At 49.6% G+C, this 17,907-nt stretch overlaps 1 protein-coding gene across 1 annotated transcript; it reads left to right on the top strand.

Annotated features, from left to right (window-relative positions):
* Window positions 1-1,606: 1,606 nt before the first annotated feature.
* On the top strand, window positions 1,607-4,704 carry Srm (spermidine synthase). Its single transcript, XM_027398211.2, has 8 exons — window positions 1,607-1,793; window positions 2,053-2,173; window positions 2,478-2,570; window positions 3,315-3,468; window positions 3,782-3,865; window positions 3,946-4,091; window positions 4,175-4,297; window positions 4,380-4,704. Exons 1-8 carry the CDS (start codon window positions 1,627-1,629, stop codon window positions 4,398-4,400), a joined length of 909 nt encoding a protein of 302 aa, XP_027254012.1. The 5' UTR covers window positions 1,607-1,626; the 3' UTR covers window positions 4,401-4,704.
* The last annotated feature ends 13,203 nt before the right edge of the window (window positions 4,705-17,907 follow it).

The following is a 17,907-nucleotide window of genomic DNA, read 5'->3' as shown; positions in this document are numbered from 1 at the left end:
CATGACTTGCTCACAGTGCTTTTTTATTTAGACACCCAGGGCTACCTGCCCAGGGCAGGAACCACACTCAATTGTGCAATCATCAATTAATCTGGTGAAGGTGTCCTTTCTTTTTTTTTAAATTTGGTTTTTTGAGACAGGGTTTCTCTGTGTAGCTTTGGAGCCTATCCTGGCACTCGCTCTGGAGACCAGGCTGGCCTTGAACTCACAGAGATCCGCCTGCCTCTGCCTCCCGAGTGCTGGGATTAAAGGCGTGCGCCACCAACGCCCAGTGAAGGTGTCCTTTCAACTGAGGTCCTTTCTTATCAGACATCTCTGTTCTCCCTTGCTCCCAGGGGAGGGATGGAATGGACTTAACTAATGTTGTCATCAGGGGCTGCCATCTCCAGGAAGCATCCCTAGCCTTGTGGCAATCTGCATTCTGGCTCAGGGTTCCTGGCAAGCAAACAGCCAGTCATAATCCGGAGGCCGAAGTGCGGTGCAGACACTCTGACCAAGTACAGGCTGTCCCAGTCAAACCTGTAACACTGGACGCAGTATCTCCATATGAGCCACTATGATCCTTCACTTGGATTCCGTGGCATCTTTCGAGAACGACTCCTTTTAGGAGCTTGAAGTCAGCCAAGGCACCGACAGCCTTGAGGGTGCAGCTCGAGCAAAAGCTCGTGCCCTTCAGCCTGTGCGTTATGACAAGGAAGCACGCTCCCACTCCAGGTGGAGGCTTTTGAGTGTCAGTCAAAAACCATCCCTGACATCATGTCAGGAATAGCTTATTCCGAGTTCATCTTCCTTCCTTAGCATTCAAATTGTGTATGGAGTAATTAGCATTTAATATTTGGTAATTAGCATGCTTAATGTGATTCTGATAAGTTCCTTGACATTTTCATACAGACAGCACGTTCCCTCCCACCCTTCAAGGAGCAAGACCCAGTTTATCAAAAAAAAAAAAAAAAGCGCGCCAGTCTTTTTTGGTTCTGAATATGCATGTGCGGGGCCTCCTCCTGGGCTCCGCTGGTAAATTTAGAAACTCTTTGGGAAAGAGCCCCATTCTTATTCCGCAGCCACCAGCTCCTGGCTCTCAATTCAAAGCAAAGTAGCCAAATGGCGCGACAATCCTCGCAGGTAATAAAAGTCCTCTGCGCGCCGGGACCAGAGTCACGACCTGCTCATCATCCCCCGGGAGCAGCCGAGGATGACGCCCCGGCCCTCGAACCCCTGCGCCGGCGCGGCCCGCCCCGGAACCCTCCCGCCGCCTGGGCCCCTCGGCCCCACGTGGCCGGGCAGCTGGCCGCACTACCCTGCTGCCGCTGACGGACAACACGCCGCAACCAATCACCGTGGATCGAGGCTCGGCGGCCAATAAGCACCTGGGAAGCCGCGGGCCGGCCCATGCCGCCATTGGATGGCCGGGGCTCCGCCCCTCGCTGGGGGCCCCGCCCCCGGACGCGTTAGGTTGTGGCGCGGGCGGCGGGCCGAGCTCGTCCCGTTGTGCTGCGGCTCCGCGCTGCCTGCAGTCCCGGCCCGCGACACGCGCCGCCCGCCCTCCTTCCCTCCGCCCTCCCGCCCGCCCGCTCGCCGCTCGCCGCCCGCCGCCGCTCGCCCGCCCGCCCGCCCGCCCCGCCCGCCATGGAACCCGGCCCCGATGGCTCAGCCGCGCCCGGCCCCCCTGCCATCCGCGAGGGCTGGTTCCGAGAGACCTGCAGCCTGTGGCCTGGCCAGGCCTTGTCGCTGCAGGTGGAGCAGGTGCTGCACCACCAGCGCTCGCGGTACCAAGACATCCTCGTCTTCCGCAGGTAACGCCCGCCGCGCGCCCTACAGCTGTCACAAGTTCTGCCCTGGGCCCGGCTCCCGCGTCCACGTGTCACTCCCAGGACACGTCAGCCGAGGGGACCCCGAGGCCCACCCAGCCCCCACTCGCGGCCGGCCTGCCACGTGTCACCCTGACGGCCCACACCGGGCCCCCGCGGGGGCCACGGTGCCGCCCAGGGCGGCCTAGGACCTGTTCTCCCCGTGCCCCGGGACCCACATCCCCGACCATCACTCTGCCCACAGTAAAAGCTACGGCAACGTGCTGGTTCTGGATGGCGTCATCCAGTGTACTGAGAGGGACGAGTTCTCCTACCAGGAGATGATCGCCAACCTGCCGCTCTGCAGCCACCCCAACCCGCGGAAGGTACCGCCACCCCCCGGCTTCGGCCCCGAGCTCAGGGTCCCAAAAAAGATCTGGCGCTAGGTGAGGTGTGGGGCCAGATGCTACCCAGATGGTTGTCAGAAATTGCCAGTCAGGGTGAGTGGAGCACCTGGGGGAGTTGGTCTCTTGAGAAGCCTGACGGGGAACCCTGGCTGCCAGGACCCCAAGACACACAGGGTTCCTGAGAGTAGAAAATGACTCAGAGACCTGTAGCTGGGAGCATTGACAGCTCCAGGTTCTGTGGGAGCAGACCTGCTCAGCCCTGACTTGTCCTTCCCCCTCCCAGGTGCTGATCATCGGGGGTGGAGATGGGGGCGTCCTACGGGAAGTGGTGAAGCACCCCTCTGTGGAGTCTGTGGTCCAGTGCGAGATCGATGAGGTGGGTGCTGTGCAGGACGCCTGGGTTTGAGTCACCAGGGTCATCTCCGTCCCATCCTGACTCGGCACCCTGAGGCTCGGTGTTCCCATCCTTGGCCTCTTACTTCAGTCTGAAAAGATGATTCAGTAGGAGAACCAGGTGGTTAAAACCTGGCACACCCAGCACCACGCATGTTAATTCTTAGTATGTTCAGAACTGGTTTGTGCCTTAGGCCCAGGCAGGGCCAGGTGCATCAACAACTAAAGCATCCGCTCTTTCTGCCCAATGGGCTTTTAGTGAGCGCTGTATGCTGAGTGTTGCCCTAGGTTCTGGAATGATACAGTGATGGACAAGTGAGTCCCTGAGCAGCTGATGCGTTTTGTAGAGTGTCCTGATGAGGGTAGATGGTGCAGAAGACACAGGAAGGTACAGGCTCTAGGAAGTCTGTGGCCACACATACCTGTGACCCCCCCAGCACTTAGGAGATAGAAGCGGAAGATCCAGAGTTCCAGGTGAGACCCTGTCTCAGAAATTTTATAAAAGAGTCAAGAAAGCCCCACTCAAATGGGTCTGTAGGAAGTTGCGGCCTGAGTGGGCATCAGGTGAGAACCAGCCAGCCGCTTGAAGCTGCTAAGGCGCCAGAGTGCCTCCATTTTATACGTCTGTGCAAACTAGGGTTCCAAAAGGGAAGGGCTTGTCCAAGGAGACCCAACCAGGAGTCCCTGACCTCCAGTTCAGTCCAGTCCCTCCTGTCCCCCTCCCCAGGATGTCATCGAAGTCTCCAAGAAGTTCCTGCCTGGCATGGCCATCGGCTACTCCAGCCCAAAGCTAACCCTCCATGTGGGCGATGGCTTTGAGTTCATGAAAAAGAACCAAGATGCCTTTGATGTCATCATCACCGACTCCTCAGACCCTATGGGTGAGCCAGGGCAGTAGCACCCAAGCCAGAGGGAGCTGTGTTCTCCTTTGACACTACAGATGATGGAAACCTGAGGAGAGTGGAGTCTGGCTTTGGGCTATAGCAACCTCGGTTTCTTCTTCAGCCACTCCGCTGTTCTTGGTTGGCCAGCATCTGGGTGTGCTGTGGTGGGAGTGGGTTAAATGCAGGGCCCCTAGGTGTCAAGGCAGGAGGCTCCACATTCCACAGACTTGGAACCAACACCGGCTCTGCCACTAACTAACTATGTGGCTGTGTTATGGGTGACTGTGGCCTCGGGTCTCTTCCATTCTAGGCCCAGCTGAGAGCCTCTTCAAGGAGTCCTATTACCAACTTATGAAGACGGCACTCAAGGAAGACGGCATTCTTTGCTGCCAGGGTGAGTATGGGCACAGTGGGGTGCTGTGTGGGCCAGCTGCCCTCTCTGTAAGAAGGCTGACTCGCAGCCTCCCCCCACAGGTGAGTGTCAGTGGCTGCATCTGGACCTTATCAAGGAGATGAGGCACTTCTGCAAGTCTCTGTTCCCTGTGGTGGGCTATGCCTACTGCACCATCCCCACCTATCCAAGCGGCCAGATAGGCTTCATGCTATGCAGCAAAAACCCGGTGAGCTGGGGACTACCCACAAGGCAGGGCACGGGCAGGCACTCAGAGACCCGTCTTGATACCCCTTGGTCTGTGACCCCCAGAGCACCAACTTCCGGGAGCCAGTGCAGCAGCTGACACAGGCCCAGGTGGAGCAGATGCAGCTGAAATACTATAACTCAGACATGCACCGTGCGGCCTTTGTGCTGCCCGAGTTTACCCGAAAGGTGAGTGGCCTCCCAAGTCCCAGCTGTGCCGCCTCGTCCTGCACACCTTACACATTTCCTGACACCCTTCGTGTCCCACCAGGCCCTGAATGACATAAGCTGAGCCTAGGTGCCACTGCAACACCACCCGAGACCTCAATCGGACTGGACCAAGGAGCTTCCAAGGTGTCTGGGGCCCCACCAGCCCTGGACCAGACTCCCAGATGACTCTTGCCCACCAACCAAGTGTTACAGGCCCCAGAATGCTGCCTGGCCTGCCCTGCTGGGTGGACTCAGTCTCTGTGTCTGTCTGTCTATCTCTGTGGCGTTTGGCCCCAAACCTATACCAGCTCTGTACAGCACCGTCTATGCCCTCTGTCGCCCAACAAAACACGTGTATTTATAACAAGCTCAGTTGAGACCCCTGACCTTTTCTGGTCCCACCCATGATGCTGATGAATGTGGGGGTGTTCCGTGGTCTTTGGCATAGAGGGAACCCAGCAGTCCTAAAACCAGCCCCTCCCCCCCATCGCTCCTGAGAACCTGATTGGCTAATCAAGGTGCTGGAGAACCTGCTCTAGGGCCCAGTGCTGGGGAGTAAAGGATCTTGGTAGGGGAAACTGCAGGCTACAGCTTTGAACTGGCCCGGAGTGTTGAGAATGTGGGCCTCTTGCAGGATGAGGCAGATGCTCCCTGATGCTAGAGGCAATCCATCCCAGAAGGGGTTGGTAGCAGCCTGGCCAGAGTCATCACCTGAAAGCTGATCAATCTCATATTCTATGCTGCTTCTATGGGCATAAACCTGAGTTTAAATACACTTCCAGGCTCCAAAGGTGCGGCTTTCCCTTCTCCAAGGTGCTGAACCTGACTCTCACAGCCTCTTGCTCACCAGAACCGGGACTCTGGTTTCTGGAGAGAGGAGCTAGATACAGGAGTTGATGTCCTCTCCCTGCTCAGGAATGACCCAGAAAGTTTACTAGAGCAGGAGTTACCTACCCATTCCCGGCCCTAGCCAAGGGGCAGAGAGGGGAGATTAGGTGATGCTACAGTCTCCTCCCTTGAGCAGCCACAGAGGAGGCCCTGTGTTGACAGCCATTCTGGACTGATAAGCTTGGGGACCCAGGGTCTGGCAAACTGATACCATCCGCATGCCTGTGAGCTGATTGGCCTTGCTGTTCTGACCTCAGCCAAACTTCTTAGGTGCCCGTTCCCATAGGTCTCCTATCTTCATGTTGGGTTACTCCTGGCTGCTCTCTTATTCGTCCAGCCAAGTGGAAAGCAGAATTGCTCTGACGGCCTGATGCCAGGGAGCAGGAAGTCAGTCTGAGTGCCAAACACTACAGGTGGCATCTCCAGCTCAGACTAAGCTCTTGTGCTCCCAGAGAGACATTCATAAGCTACCATCTTCCAGCCTGAGGCAGGTAGGACCACTGAAAGGAGCAGGTGGGACAACCTGATTCCTAAGTTGGGTGTCTGGAACCAGGCTGGGGTCCAGTCTCCGCCTGCCTCCCATTTGCACTGACTGAATCCTCTCAGTTTTACCTGGCACCCTGATCCCCGGGGCTGTGACAAGAACCACATCCGTCAGCTCCCTGAACCAAGTGTTTCACGTTGGATCAGAGGTAGCAGGAGCCAAGAGAACAAGTTGCAAAGACCAAGGGCCTTCTCCAGTGCAGCTTGTTCCTGCTCTGACAGCCCTCACCCTCAGCCCTAAAGGGAGGCCAGGAGTCTGAGCTGCCAATGTAAAGCCACAGAATACTGGGATAGACCAGCTCGAGTTGGAGGGAGCAGCGGAGATGACAAGTCACTCGTGATTGCTGTCCAAAGCAAAGCTAGTCTTGTGAACTCTCACCCCAGATCTGCCGCCACCGCCGCACATGTCATGCAGGCTGAAGGGGCACAGCCCACACACCGGCCCACAGAGCCGTCTGCCATGGTAGACGTCTGTTTGTGTGTTCTCTTCATGTCTGAATAACAAACCCATGTAACTACCTGTGGACTTGGCCATGTCTGCCATCATTGATTGGTTGGTTTTCTGTGAGGATTTCAAGCTGGAGATGCTGTTGAGTGACAGAACACTTGCCGGCCATGAGCAAGGCCCTGGCTTCCATCCCAGCACTGTAGAAACAAGGATTGAATCTCCCCATCTCCTTTACGTGTCCTCCTTCCCTTCCACCTGCATGGCCACCTTGGTAAGCAGGCTCTCATGTACAGCTTGCTCTCACAGCTGGGACAAGAAGTAGACCATTGAGGTTTTAACTCCTACAAAGTGAGTTTATCCCAGGATGTTGATTGGTTATCTTGTCTTTTTTTTTTTTTCTTCCATTATTTGTTTCAAAGACAGGGTTTCTCTGTAGCTTTGACTCTTGGAACTTGCTCTTGTAGACCAGGCTGGCCTTCAAATCACAGAGATCCGCCTGCCTCTGCCTCCCGAGTGCTGGAATTAAAGGCGCCACCAACCACCCAGCATAAGGACTTACTTTATTAGTGTGTCTGCCACATGTGTATGGGTGCCCATAGAGGCCAAAAGAGGGGCTGTGAGTGCAGTGCTGGAACTCCAACTCAGGTCTAGAAGAACCCTATGTCCTTTTAACCACTAAGTTAACCTTCTTTATGCATCTTTCTTGAATTTTGTGAGAGAAATGTGAGGGTTTGTTTATTTTTTTGTTTTTTGACACAAGGCTTCTCTGAAATAGTCCTGGCTGTCATGGAACTCACTCTGTAGACCGTGCTGGCCTGGAACTCACAGAGGTTCGCTGGACTTGGCCTCCTGAGTGCTGGAATTAAAGGCTTGGGCTACCACCACTCTGCTTTGTGAGAGAAATGTGTGAAAAGCACATGCTTCTACTCACCCCAGACAGGGAACCCCTGACAAACCAAAATAGAGATATCACCAAAATCCAATTATGAGTTTATCGGAGTTACAGCATCAGAAATGACCCCCAACAGCTGCTTCACCAAAGCTCACCTCAGCATGATTGACAGTTGACAAAGCTGGGAACCTGGAGCACACTGCACAGCCTGCAAGCAGCTCAGCGGGTTAGAGAGGTGGCTCAATGCTTAAGAGTCCTCTTGCAAAGGACTTAGGTTCAGTTGAAAGCTACAAGATGGCTCAAAACCACCTGTATCAGATCCAGGGATCTGATACTCTTTTCTGGCCTCCACAGGCACCAGGCATGCCCATGATGTACACAGACATTCCAACAAACAAAAAAACAAAGAGAGGGGACTAGAGAAATGGCTCAGTGGTTAAGAGCACTGGCTGCTCTTCCAGGGGACCTGAGTTCATTCCCAGCAAACTTGTGGTAGCTCCCAACCATCTATAATGGAATCTGGTGCTAGACCATACAGGTAGAACACTGTATACATAAATAATAATTTAAAAAAAAAAGAGGTCCAGCAAGATATCTGTATGGATAACAATGCTTGCCGCTAAGCATGACCAACTGAGTTTAAGGCCAGGATCCATATGGTGGAAGGAGAGAAGCAATTCTAGCAGCTGTCTTGTTGGGAGCCATACAGCTTGGCATGAACCTTTAGGCCAAACTAGGCAAGCCACAGGGTTATATAACTGTCTTTTGATTATAAATGGCTTCTAGATGCATGAGCACCCAAAAGGAACAACATGACCCAGACGTCAATCCTTTGTTCCAACCATAGGCCAACTTACCTACGCAACCCTCCCTCGTCCCACCACTCACCTGGTAACCCTCCCTCTCCCCACTACACATGAACTTTTTACCCTGTCAACACCCTCCTTCCATACATTTCTAACATCCTGCTTGGATTAACACCTGGCTCTTGGCCTTTTCTCCCGCTCCCCTTACCCTATACTACAGACTATATAAGCTAGCCTGGAAAAAATAAAATTTGCCACTTGATCAGAATCTTGTCTTGTGGTCATTCTCTTGTGTTTCTTGTCCCCATTCCCCTCCCTAGATATCTTGCCCTTGGTTGCTGTCCTGTGAGTCGGGACTACTACACGGTCTGACTTTCATGCTTGTGCACACACACACAACCAATAATAAAAACAACGGTAGTTTAAATGTCTTGGTAAAGCTGAGAGGTAGTGGCACATACCTTTAGTCCCAGCACTCAGGAGGCAGGGTGAGGTCTATGAGTTACAGGCCAGCCTGGTCTACACAGTGAGTTCCAGTTCAGAGCTACATAGAGAAACCCTGTCTTAGAAAAACCAAAAAGACCCGGGCATTGGTGCCACACGAATTTAATCCCAGCACTCGGGAGACAGAGGCAGGCGGATCTCTGTGAGTTCGAGGCCAGCCTGGTTTCCAGATGAGTGCCAGGATAGGCTCCAAAGCTACACAGAGAAACCCTGTCTCGAAAAACCAAAAAAAGAAAAAAAAAAAAAAAGGAAAGAAAAAAAAAGATGAAAAGAAAAACAACAAATGATCTTGGAAGGAAGGTTATGTAGGAAACATTCTTACTTGTGGCCACCTGAAACTGTCTCAAAAGACAATCCCAAAGACACAAGTTTGCAGAGGCCACAGCAACTTTACCCAGAACTTTACACACCTGCAGCAGCTGTCTGCTTAGATCCATGTCACTCTTGTTATTAGTCATTGTGGCCACAGATTATTGTTTTAAAATGTCTGATGCCAGCATCTTTATCTTTAAAAATTTCTTCCCCAAGCTCTTTGACTACACCCATGATTTATGATGGCATGGGGGTTGCCATGGCAATGCTCTGCTGTTCCCAAATAAACATTAAAAGGCAGAATTCCTTAGATGCTCTCTCTTCGAATTTTTTTTTAATTCGGTGCTGAGGATCACAGCCAGGGTCAAGTACACACTGTGCTGCTGAACTGCCACCATTGACTCTTTGATTTTGGAGTTGAGGCTGTGAGGCAGATAAGAGTCCAGGCTGACCTTGAACACAAGATCCTCCTGCCTCAGCCTCCTGGTGCTAAAAGAGTGTGCTGTGTGCTCTATTATATGAGCTGATTACTCAAGGGTTGTGGGGGGAAACCTCAAACATGAGGAAAACACACATATATATACACACAGAGTTATGATTTAAATATAAAATGTCAAGCTGGAAGATGGCAGTGGTGGTGGTGGTGCACCCATTTATTCCCAGCACTCGGGAGGCAGAGGCAGGTGGATCTCTATGAGTTCAAGTTTAGCCTGGTCAACAGAGGGAATTCCAGGACAAGCTCCAAAGCTACAAAGAAACCCTATCTCAAAAAATAAATAAGTGAATGGATAAACAAACAAATAAATACATAAAATATCCCCACAGTGGGGTTGGAGACATGGCTCATTGTTGGGTCCCAGCCCCCACAGGGTCTCTGTGAGTTGCTTGTCAGCCAATAACCACAGGTGCATGCTGTGTCCTAGTCCTGGCTTACAGCCCCAGCCTGGCCCCACTACACCAGGGAAAACTGTGGGGGACCAAAATATTTCTGCTATGGAATATTTTGGGGCCCAGCCTCCACCTTCAGAAAACATGGAACACTGGAAAGCTCGGCCCACTATTGTATTGTTAATGCCAGTAAGGCTACTATTTTTACCATGGCCTCAGGGTAATATGCCTCCTATTTGCATCTCTGTGGGCCTAAGCATCTGAATAGGCCTGCACCTGGGTGCAAGGTGTGTGAATGACTAGGGAGGACAGGAGTGAGGGCCAGTGACCAGAGAGGAGAGAGGAGAACAAAGATAGAGATGGTTCCCTCGTGGTATTGGCAGGATGGTTAAAAAACAGCAGAAAGGATGGCTAATAAAGAAATGACTCTAGTTCTACAGCATAGAACTGAGAGCTCTCTAAAGATGACAAGATGCCTGTGTTTGGTCTTTATCGCCTCGGGGTTGCTAGGAGCTTCCAGGTCCACACACCCCCACTCAGACTGAACCTCATGGATTAAGGCTGAGACATCGTGGGTCACGACAGAAAACACAAGCTCCTCTTCCACAAGCTCTTACACCTGGGATTTTTCCACTGTGCTGTAAGTGTGTATAAGGCTGCTCTCTCCCTAGAAAACGGCAGATGAATAAAGATGGAAAGATGCACATAGCACAAGCGGCCAGACATCTCTGCTTTTAACTAAATCTCCAGGCTTTTGCCCAATAATCGGACTTAGTGGAGGTCCCACCGAGATGGAGAAAGAAAGGGGACCCTGAGAGATCACCCTCCGAAGTTTGGCCAGCAAGTAAGGTTTATGAGGGTGGATTGGTGCCCCAACTCCTAAGAGAGTTGGGTTGGTAAAGGTACTGGAAGGGTGCCTCAACTCCTGAGAGACTTGGATTGGAAATAGAGAAGCGCTGTCTCAAAAAGACAACTGCAGTTAATGGAATTTTTTTCTTTTTTTCTTTTTTTTTTTTTGGTTTTTTGAGACAGGGTTTCTCTGTGTAGCCCTGACACACAGCCCTTGGGACCAGGCTGGCCTCGAACTCACAGAGATCCACCTGCCTTTGCCTCCGGAGTGCTGGGATTAAAGGCATATGCCACCAACACCTGGCAAAGATTTATTTATTTACTTATTTATTTATTATGCATACAGTGTTCTGCCTGCATGTATGCCTGCATGCCAGAGAAGGCACCTGATCTTATTATAGATGGTTGTGAGCCACCATGTGAGTGCTGGGAATTGAACTCAGGACCTCTGGAAGAGCAGCTAGTGTTCTTAACCTCTGAGCCATCTCTCCATTAGTGGAATGGTTATGGAAAGTAAAAATAATAGAAAATAAAAAGTAAAGTTTTAAAAAGAAAACAAAAAGTAAAAAAAAAATACAGTTTTAAAAAGAAAATGAAAAGTTTCAAGGAGAAAATGAAAGTTAAAAAAAAAAAAATTTTGACAGAGAGTCCGGATAGTGTAAGCTATTGTGCTGTCTTTGAATTGTTCAATTGCTAAGGAAAGAGCAAAAGCTGCTAACAGATATTTAAGTATAAATGCTGCTGAATTAATCCAACTTTAAATTTTAAAAATACTTTGACTTCAAAATTTAAATATAAGGACAGGATACTTGGGAAAAGAATTTCTGCTTTTATTTCTACAGAAAATGAAAAGCTGTGGGTTCCTTTCAGACTAACATGGTTTGATGAATTGAGACTCCCTGAAGCAATGGCCAGGAGATCCAGCATCTAAGACAGCTGGGAGGGTGCAGTCACAGACCACTACCGTCAGGATTTCTTGGTTTTCTTAGGATCCCTATGGTAGGCATTTCAGCACCCCAATCAGCAGGAAGTGGTTTGGAGATAACAATGCCCACATTCCAAATGTTGTTTATGAGTGTATATTTTCACTTAAATGGGGTTGGTTATAAATAGTAATGACCAGGAATATTAGGCAGATGATAAAGAGAAGTGAGTTAACCTTGAGAGTAACAATGTATATAGAGATATGAGACAGAGAATGATTAGTCAGATGATTGTATATTTACTTTGGTGTATTTTAATAGACAGGCAAGCAAAAAGCAAGTACAGAACATTTTAGAGTTTAAAAGTTTGAAAGGATCCGGGCGTTGGTGGTGCACGCCTTTAATCCCAGCACTCGGGAGGCAGAGGCAGGTGGATCTCTGTGAGTTCGAGGCCATCCTGGTCTACAAGAGCTAGTTCCAGCACAGCCTCTAAAAACCACAGAGAAACCCTGTCTCGAAAAAAACAAAAAACAACAACAACAACAAAAAACAAGTTTGAAAGGATCCCTCACTCTCGCTGAAGCCAAGGCAGCAGCTATATCAGAGCTGCCGTGGGCTTGGGGAAATGGTGTGACTGAGCCTATGTGCAGGACAGGAGGAAATATCTGCCCCGGAACTGGTTAGCAATGTAATAGAGACCAGAGACTTACTGAGGAGTAGCTAGGTGAAAAAGAATATACAGGGCAGAGGAATTGGATGAGTATGAAGAGAGAGTTGCTAAGTATCAGGATGGAAAGTCTTCACCTCCTTCATTTTAAACTAGGAATACAGAGAGGCAAAAACCCAGTGGTAAAATTCAGCAGGAGCTAAGAAGCGTGAAAGATTTAGTGGAATCTCTCTCACAGGAGAAATTTGCAGTTTCCTCAGATCAGAGAAATGCTCCTTTGTCTGGGAAAGCATCAACCATGGGCCAGCCTAAGGTCCAGACACCCTTTGAGTCCTGGCGGGCAGCCACAGGAGATTAGATGTCTCCAATACAAGCTAATAGCAGACTAGCGGCAGATAGAAAGAGATGGTGAGGGATTTCAGACATTTCCTATACAGGAGCATAGAGATACTCAGAGAAACAGAAGCAAGATGCAGACACTGATACCGTTTAAGCAGCTCAAGGAACTAAGGATGGCTTACGTTCATTATAGATCAACAGTGGTTTTCACCCAGATGCTAATGAGGAATATTGCTGTAGAAGCCTTACCCCTAGGAATTTGGAAGCAGATAGCCAAGGCCTGCCAGTCAGGGAGGGATTATTTGTTATAGAGAGCAGGCAGGGACCTAGGAAATTATTTTGAAAGACCCTCAGATCGAGGAGTCTCCACAAATCGCACAGTCCCCCAAAAAACTCAATGTCCAGCCCAGCTGATGTAAAAACAAGAGGTAAGTTTATTGCATGACGTTTGCACAAATGGGCCTCCCAGTCCGACAGACAAAGGAAGCCCCGTTACTCAAAAGCAGGCTTGTTTTGTAGGAGAAAACCATTAGTTTTTAGGGGTTTGGGTATGTGACCAGAGTCACAGGTCCTTTGGAGGTCTCTTATCTTTGGGGCCTGATGGTCTCCTGACTCAACGGGATAGTCCGTTCTTATCTTCATGACCCCAGGGCCGGGTGGCCCTCTGGGAATTCTTAGTATTTAGTTAGGTTGTCTTGTGGCCTTGTAAGGGAGTTATTGCTGCCAGCTAGGAAAGTCCAGGGACTCGGGTCATTGTGACCTTGGTTAGATTTCTAAGTCAGCCCACCCTGCTTTTAGTGTGGGACGTTTTCTAAGTCTCCTTATTTTATTTCTTTGTTAATTTTTTTTAAATATTTTATTTATTTATTATGTATACAACATTCTGCTTCCATGTATATATCTGTACACCAGAAGAGGGCACCAGATCTCATAACGCATTGTTGTGAGCCACCATGTGGTTGCTGGGAATTGAACTCAGGACCTCTGGAAAAGCAGTCAGAGCTCTTAACCTCTGAGCCATCTCTCCAGCCCCTCTTTGTTAATTTTTAAGTCCTTCAATTTCAGAATTTGTCTCTAGGCCAATGTGGACATTATCCAAAAAAAGTCAGAGACACAGGTGTTGAATCTTTGACTGTGAAACAGCTAGCTTATGCTTGTATAGCATGCCAGGCCGCGCCAAGGCCTCATAGGAAGATGGCTGACATAGATGAGCTCATTAAGATTTGTTTAAGCCGGGCGTGGGTGACGCATGCCTTTAATCCCAACACTCAGGAGGCAGAGGCAGGCGGATCTCTGTTAGTTGGAGGCCAGGCTCGAACTCACAGGACTTCAGAGAGAGTGCCAGGATAGACTCCAAAGCTACACAGAGAAACCTTGTCTTGAAAAAACCAAAAAAAAAAAAAAAAAAAAAAAAAGATTTGTTTAGGTATCAGACTGACTTACACTCAGGGATTAGCGATGGTGGCTGTCTTGCAGGAACTTCAGTTAAAAATACGCTATGATTAGAGAGAAAGCAAGGAATAAGGAGGAAGAAAGGCACAGAGCCTTCTGGAGGTTGCTTTGGATATGGTCAGAGAGGGCACCAGGTCAGACAGTGTCTCAACAAAGGAGGAAATAGGGAACCAGGCTTATGCCTGAGATTCAGGACAGAAAGGCAGCCACAGATGATCTACAGCGGGCCAGAGGGTAAAAGGCAAGGAAGGCCAAAACCTAGGAAACTCGAAGCCTTGAGAGCTGCTGCCTTGGCAGACGCCCAGCCAAATGTTTAAAAAATGCTTTTAATACAGCCAGTCAGAAAGTGTTTTAAAACCTAGTAGAAAAAGAAAGGGGGGAGTAATGTCCTCAGTCTCTACATAATACATTAGACAATGGAGAAGACCCGATCCTGTCCTAATTTAGAGGTAGAGGGCATGTTTGTGTTTTCTTGCAGGAAAAGAATAAATCGAGATGGCTGCCAGAATGTTTGGTGAGATGCCCACAGCAGAGAAAAGCCGGACCCGAGACCGTGGGAGCCTGCCCAAGCCAGTTCTAGATCTTCTGAACCAGTGTGCCTGATGCTTGATGTCACTGAATCTACAGTCTGTGAAAGGAAGGAGGCAGTGGGTTCCAGAGTTCCAGTTTCTCAACAGGCGAGCCATCTTGCAAGTTGATGGACAAAAGAAAAAGACTTTGTCATCACTGTTGTGGTGATTGCAGCTATTGCTGTTCGTGCTATAGCAGCCACTGTATCTGGGATTGCCGTCTCAAAGTCTGTAACTATAGCCAGTGCGGTGGATAAACTGGCAGGGGATGTAACAGAGGCTCTTAGCACTTAGGGCAATATAAATAATTTAGTCCAGGTAGGAAGTTTAAGTCTTTTTTTTTAAGATTTATTTATTTATTTATTATGTATGCAATGTTGTGTCTGCATGTGTTGTGTCTGTTGTGTCCCCGCATGCCAGAAGAGGGCATCAAATCTCATTACAATTCCCATGTGGTTGCTGGGAAATGAACTCTGGACCTCTGGAAGAGCAATCAGTGCTCTTAACCTCTGAGCCATCTCTCCAGCACCGGAAGTTTAAGTCTTCATCAACAAATTATACTCATCAATTGGCCAATCAAATTATTAGGATAAATGAGACCCAAGTTCCTCCATCCTCTGGAGAGATCATCCTTAGGGGATTGCAGATGGCAGGCTGTTTAGTCAAATCACGGGCTGGGTCCTTTTCTCCGGGCCTTTCAGCAGAGGACTTGTTATCTTGTGTTTCATTTAGCTAAGGTGCCTCACCACTAGTCAAGCCTAGGTTCAATTTGTCACTCAATGACCACAGAGAATCCTTCAGCTCAACTATGGTTGAACCTACGGAAAAATTAGGCAGCCAAATATGGGTGAGACCAAGGGGATACCGGTCAACCTAAGACAGAAGAGGCATGCAGTCTGGGTGGTTTCTCCATTGACGGGTAAGGTTAGTGTCAACGTCCTGGTCACCTAACACAGGCGCTAATTTATATATAAAGAAGGGGGAGATGTTGGGTCCTTGCCCCCAAAGGGTCTCTCTGAATTGCTCTTCAGCCAATAACCACAGGTGCATCCTGTGGTCTAGTCCTGGCTTACAGCCCTGGCATTACCCCCCTACACCAGGGGAAACACGAGCTCTTCTTCCACAAGCTCTTCCACCTGGGGTTTTTCCACTGTGCTGTAAACGTATATAAGGCTGCTCTTTCCCTGGAAAACAGCAAAGGAATAAAGATGGAAAGACACACATAACAAGCAGCCGGATGTCTCTGCTTTTAACTAAATCTCCAGGTTTTTGCCTGATACTGGGACTTAGTCGAGGCGCGGACGCTCATCACTTTAAGAGCGCTTGCTGCTGTTGCAGGGGACCCCGGTTTGATTCCCTGCACCCATGTGGTGGCTCACAACCAATCTGTAACTCCAGTTCCAGGGGATCTGATCCTCTTCTGGCCTCTGATGGTACCAGGTACACAGTTCACTTACATATATGCAAGCAAAACATTAATACAGTTTTAAAACATTAAAAAGTAGCCGGGTATTGGTGTGAACACCTTTAATCCCAGCACTTGGGAAGCAGAAGTAGGTGAATCTCTGCAAGTTTGAGGCCAGCCTGGTCTACAAATCGAGTTCCAGGGCAGCCAGGGCTGTTACACAGAGAAACCTTGTTTTGAAAAAGCAACAGGCGCTGGGCGTTGGTGGCGCACGCCTTTAATCCCAGCACTCGGGAGGCAGAGGCAGGTGGATCTCTGTGAGTTCAAGGCCAGTCTGGTCTCCAGAGCGAGTGCCGGGACAGGCTCCACAGAGAAACCCTGTCAAGAAAAACCAAGAGGGAAAGAGGGAGGTAGGGGAGGGAGCAAAGGGAGGAAGGAAGAGAAAAGCAAAGAAAAGAATGTTTGGCTCTGCACCTGATGGTGCTATTCCTGAAGGTTCTCCAAACTTTAGGAGGCAGGTTCTAGTTGAGGAAGTAAGAATCTGCCTCACAGAGAATAGAGTGAGTCTAAAAAGCTGAAGGAAGAGGCAGGTTTGAATACAAAATAGGGCTTCTCAATTTCACTCTTACCGTGAGCAACATGCCTGAGTCTGCTTATAGAGCCTTAAGGGTCCTGTGTTTGGAGCCAGAAGAAAATAAAGAGAAATAGGAAGAGGGAAGAGGAGGAGGAGGAGGAAGAGGAGGAGGAGGAGGAGGAGGAGGAAAGAGACAAAGAGAATGAGGGAGAAGGAAGAGAATGGAAAGGAGACAGGGAGAGGAGAGAGAATTGTAGGCCATTCTGTCCTAGAAAATTAAAAAGCCCATGTGCTGGAAGGTGGGTGTGGCTTTGGGTGTGGCTCTGTAGTTGGTTATATGCTTAGCATGAGGGGTCCAGGGCTCATTCCCCAGCACAGAGAACAGAAACTTGCATGGGCACCAGATTGACAGTGCTGTGTCCTTACCTGGCCTGTGACCCTCCTTTTTACTACTGCCCCCAAGAGCAATGTTTCTGCTGAGGAGCGAGGGACACAAGGGAAGTGCCAGATTCTCCACTTCCTCCTCTTTTGCCAAGTTTACTTCTTCGCTTTTTTTTTTTTTTTTTTTTTGCGGGGAGGGGGGTTTGAGACAGGGTTTCTCTGTAGCTTTGGAGTCTATCCAGGAACTCACTCTGGAGACCAGGCTGGCCTCAAACTCACAGAGATCTGCCTGCCTCTGCCTCCCGAGTGCTGGGATTAAAGGCTCGCACCACCACCGCCTGGCTTAAAATGCCATCTTGCCACTTGGAGGCAGAGGCGGGCAGATCTCTGTGAGTTCGAGGTCAGCCTGGTCTATAGGGCTAGTTTCAGGACAGCCAGAGATGTTACAGATAAAATGCCATTTATAACGAGATGTTACAGGTTAAGATATCTTTATTCAAATATCGGCCAAGCACAAGCCAGAGCTTGCTCAGAGGCAGCAAGGTAGGGAGGCCAGAGAGAAGGGGTCCCCACGTGTCTGCAGCCCCCTTAAGAACTTCCCAGGAGTCATCCTGAACCTCACCTGACCACGCCCTGACAGGCGTGGTCAAGCACACCTGTAGCTAGCTCGTAGGAATCATGGCTACAGTGTCTCCCTAAATTCCCCTTTTATTCTAAAAGAGGATTAAAACTTAATAGTGTAAAATGTCTAAAATTAGCAATCATAAAGGTGAAATACAAGAAGTTACAATAATCTGCCATTACACATCCTAACCATGTCTATTCCAGCTAAGCCTTAAAGTCATCTGAAAGGGGTGTCCAACCTGAACACCTCCTTCCAATCCCAACCCTAAACAATAAGAAAGGTATTCCTAACTAGGCTTACACCACCCTAATAGACAATAATGGGGGACAGGGGCGTAGCATCCTCCAAGTGTCTCCCTACAGCCATTCTTAGGGCTGGAGAGCTTAGTCAACAGTTAAGTTAACTCAGAGGTCAGTTCAGTTCTTCCAGAGGTCTCAAGTTCAGTTCTCAGCCCCCAAACTCTCAGCCGCCTGTAACTCTACAGGGGACCCAGTGCTCTCCTGTCCTCCAAAAGCACTTGAACA

This window comes from Cricetulus griseus, chromosome 2 (genome assembly GCF_003668045.3).
Source record: "Cricetulus griseus strain 17A/GY chromosome 2, alternate assembly CriGri-PICRH-1.0, whole genome shotgun sequence".
Taxonomy (NCBI): Eukaryota; Metazoa; Chordata; class Mammalia; order Rodentia; family Cricetidae; genus Cricetulus; species Cricetulus griseus.
The sequence above is the reverse complement of the archived record's forward strand: the minus strand, read 5'-3'. Positions and strand labels throughout refer to the sequence as shown.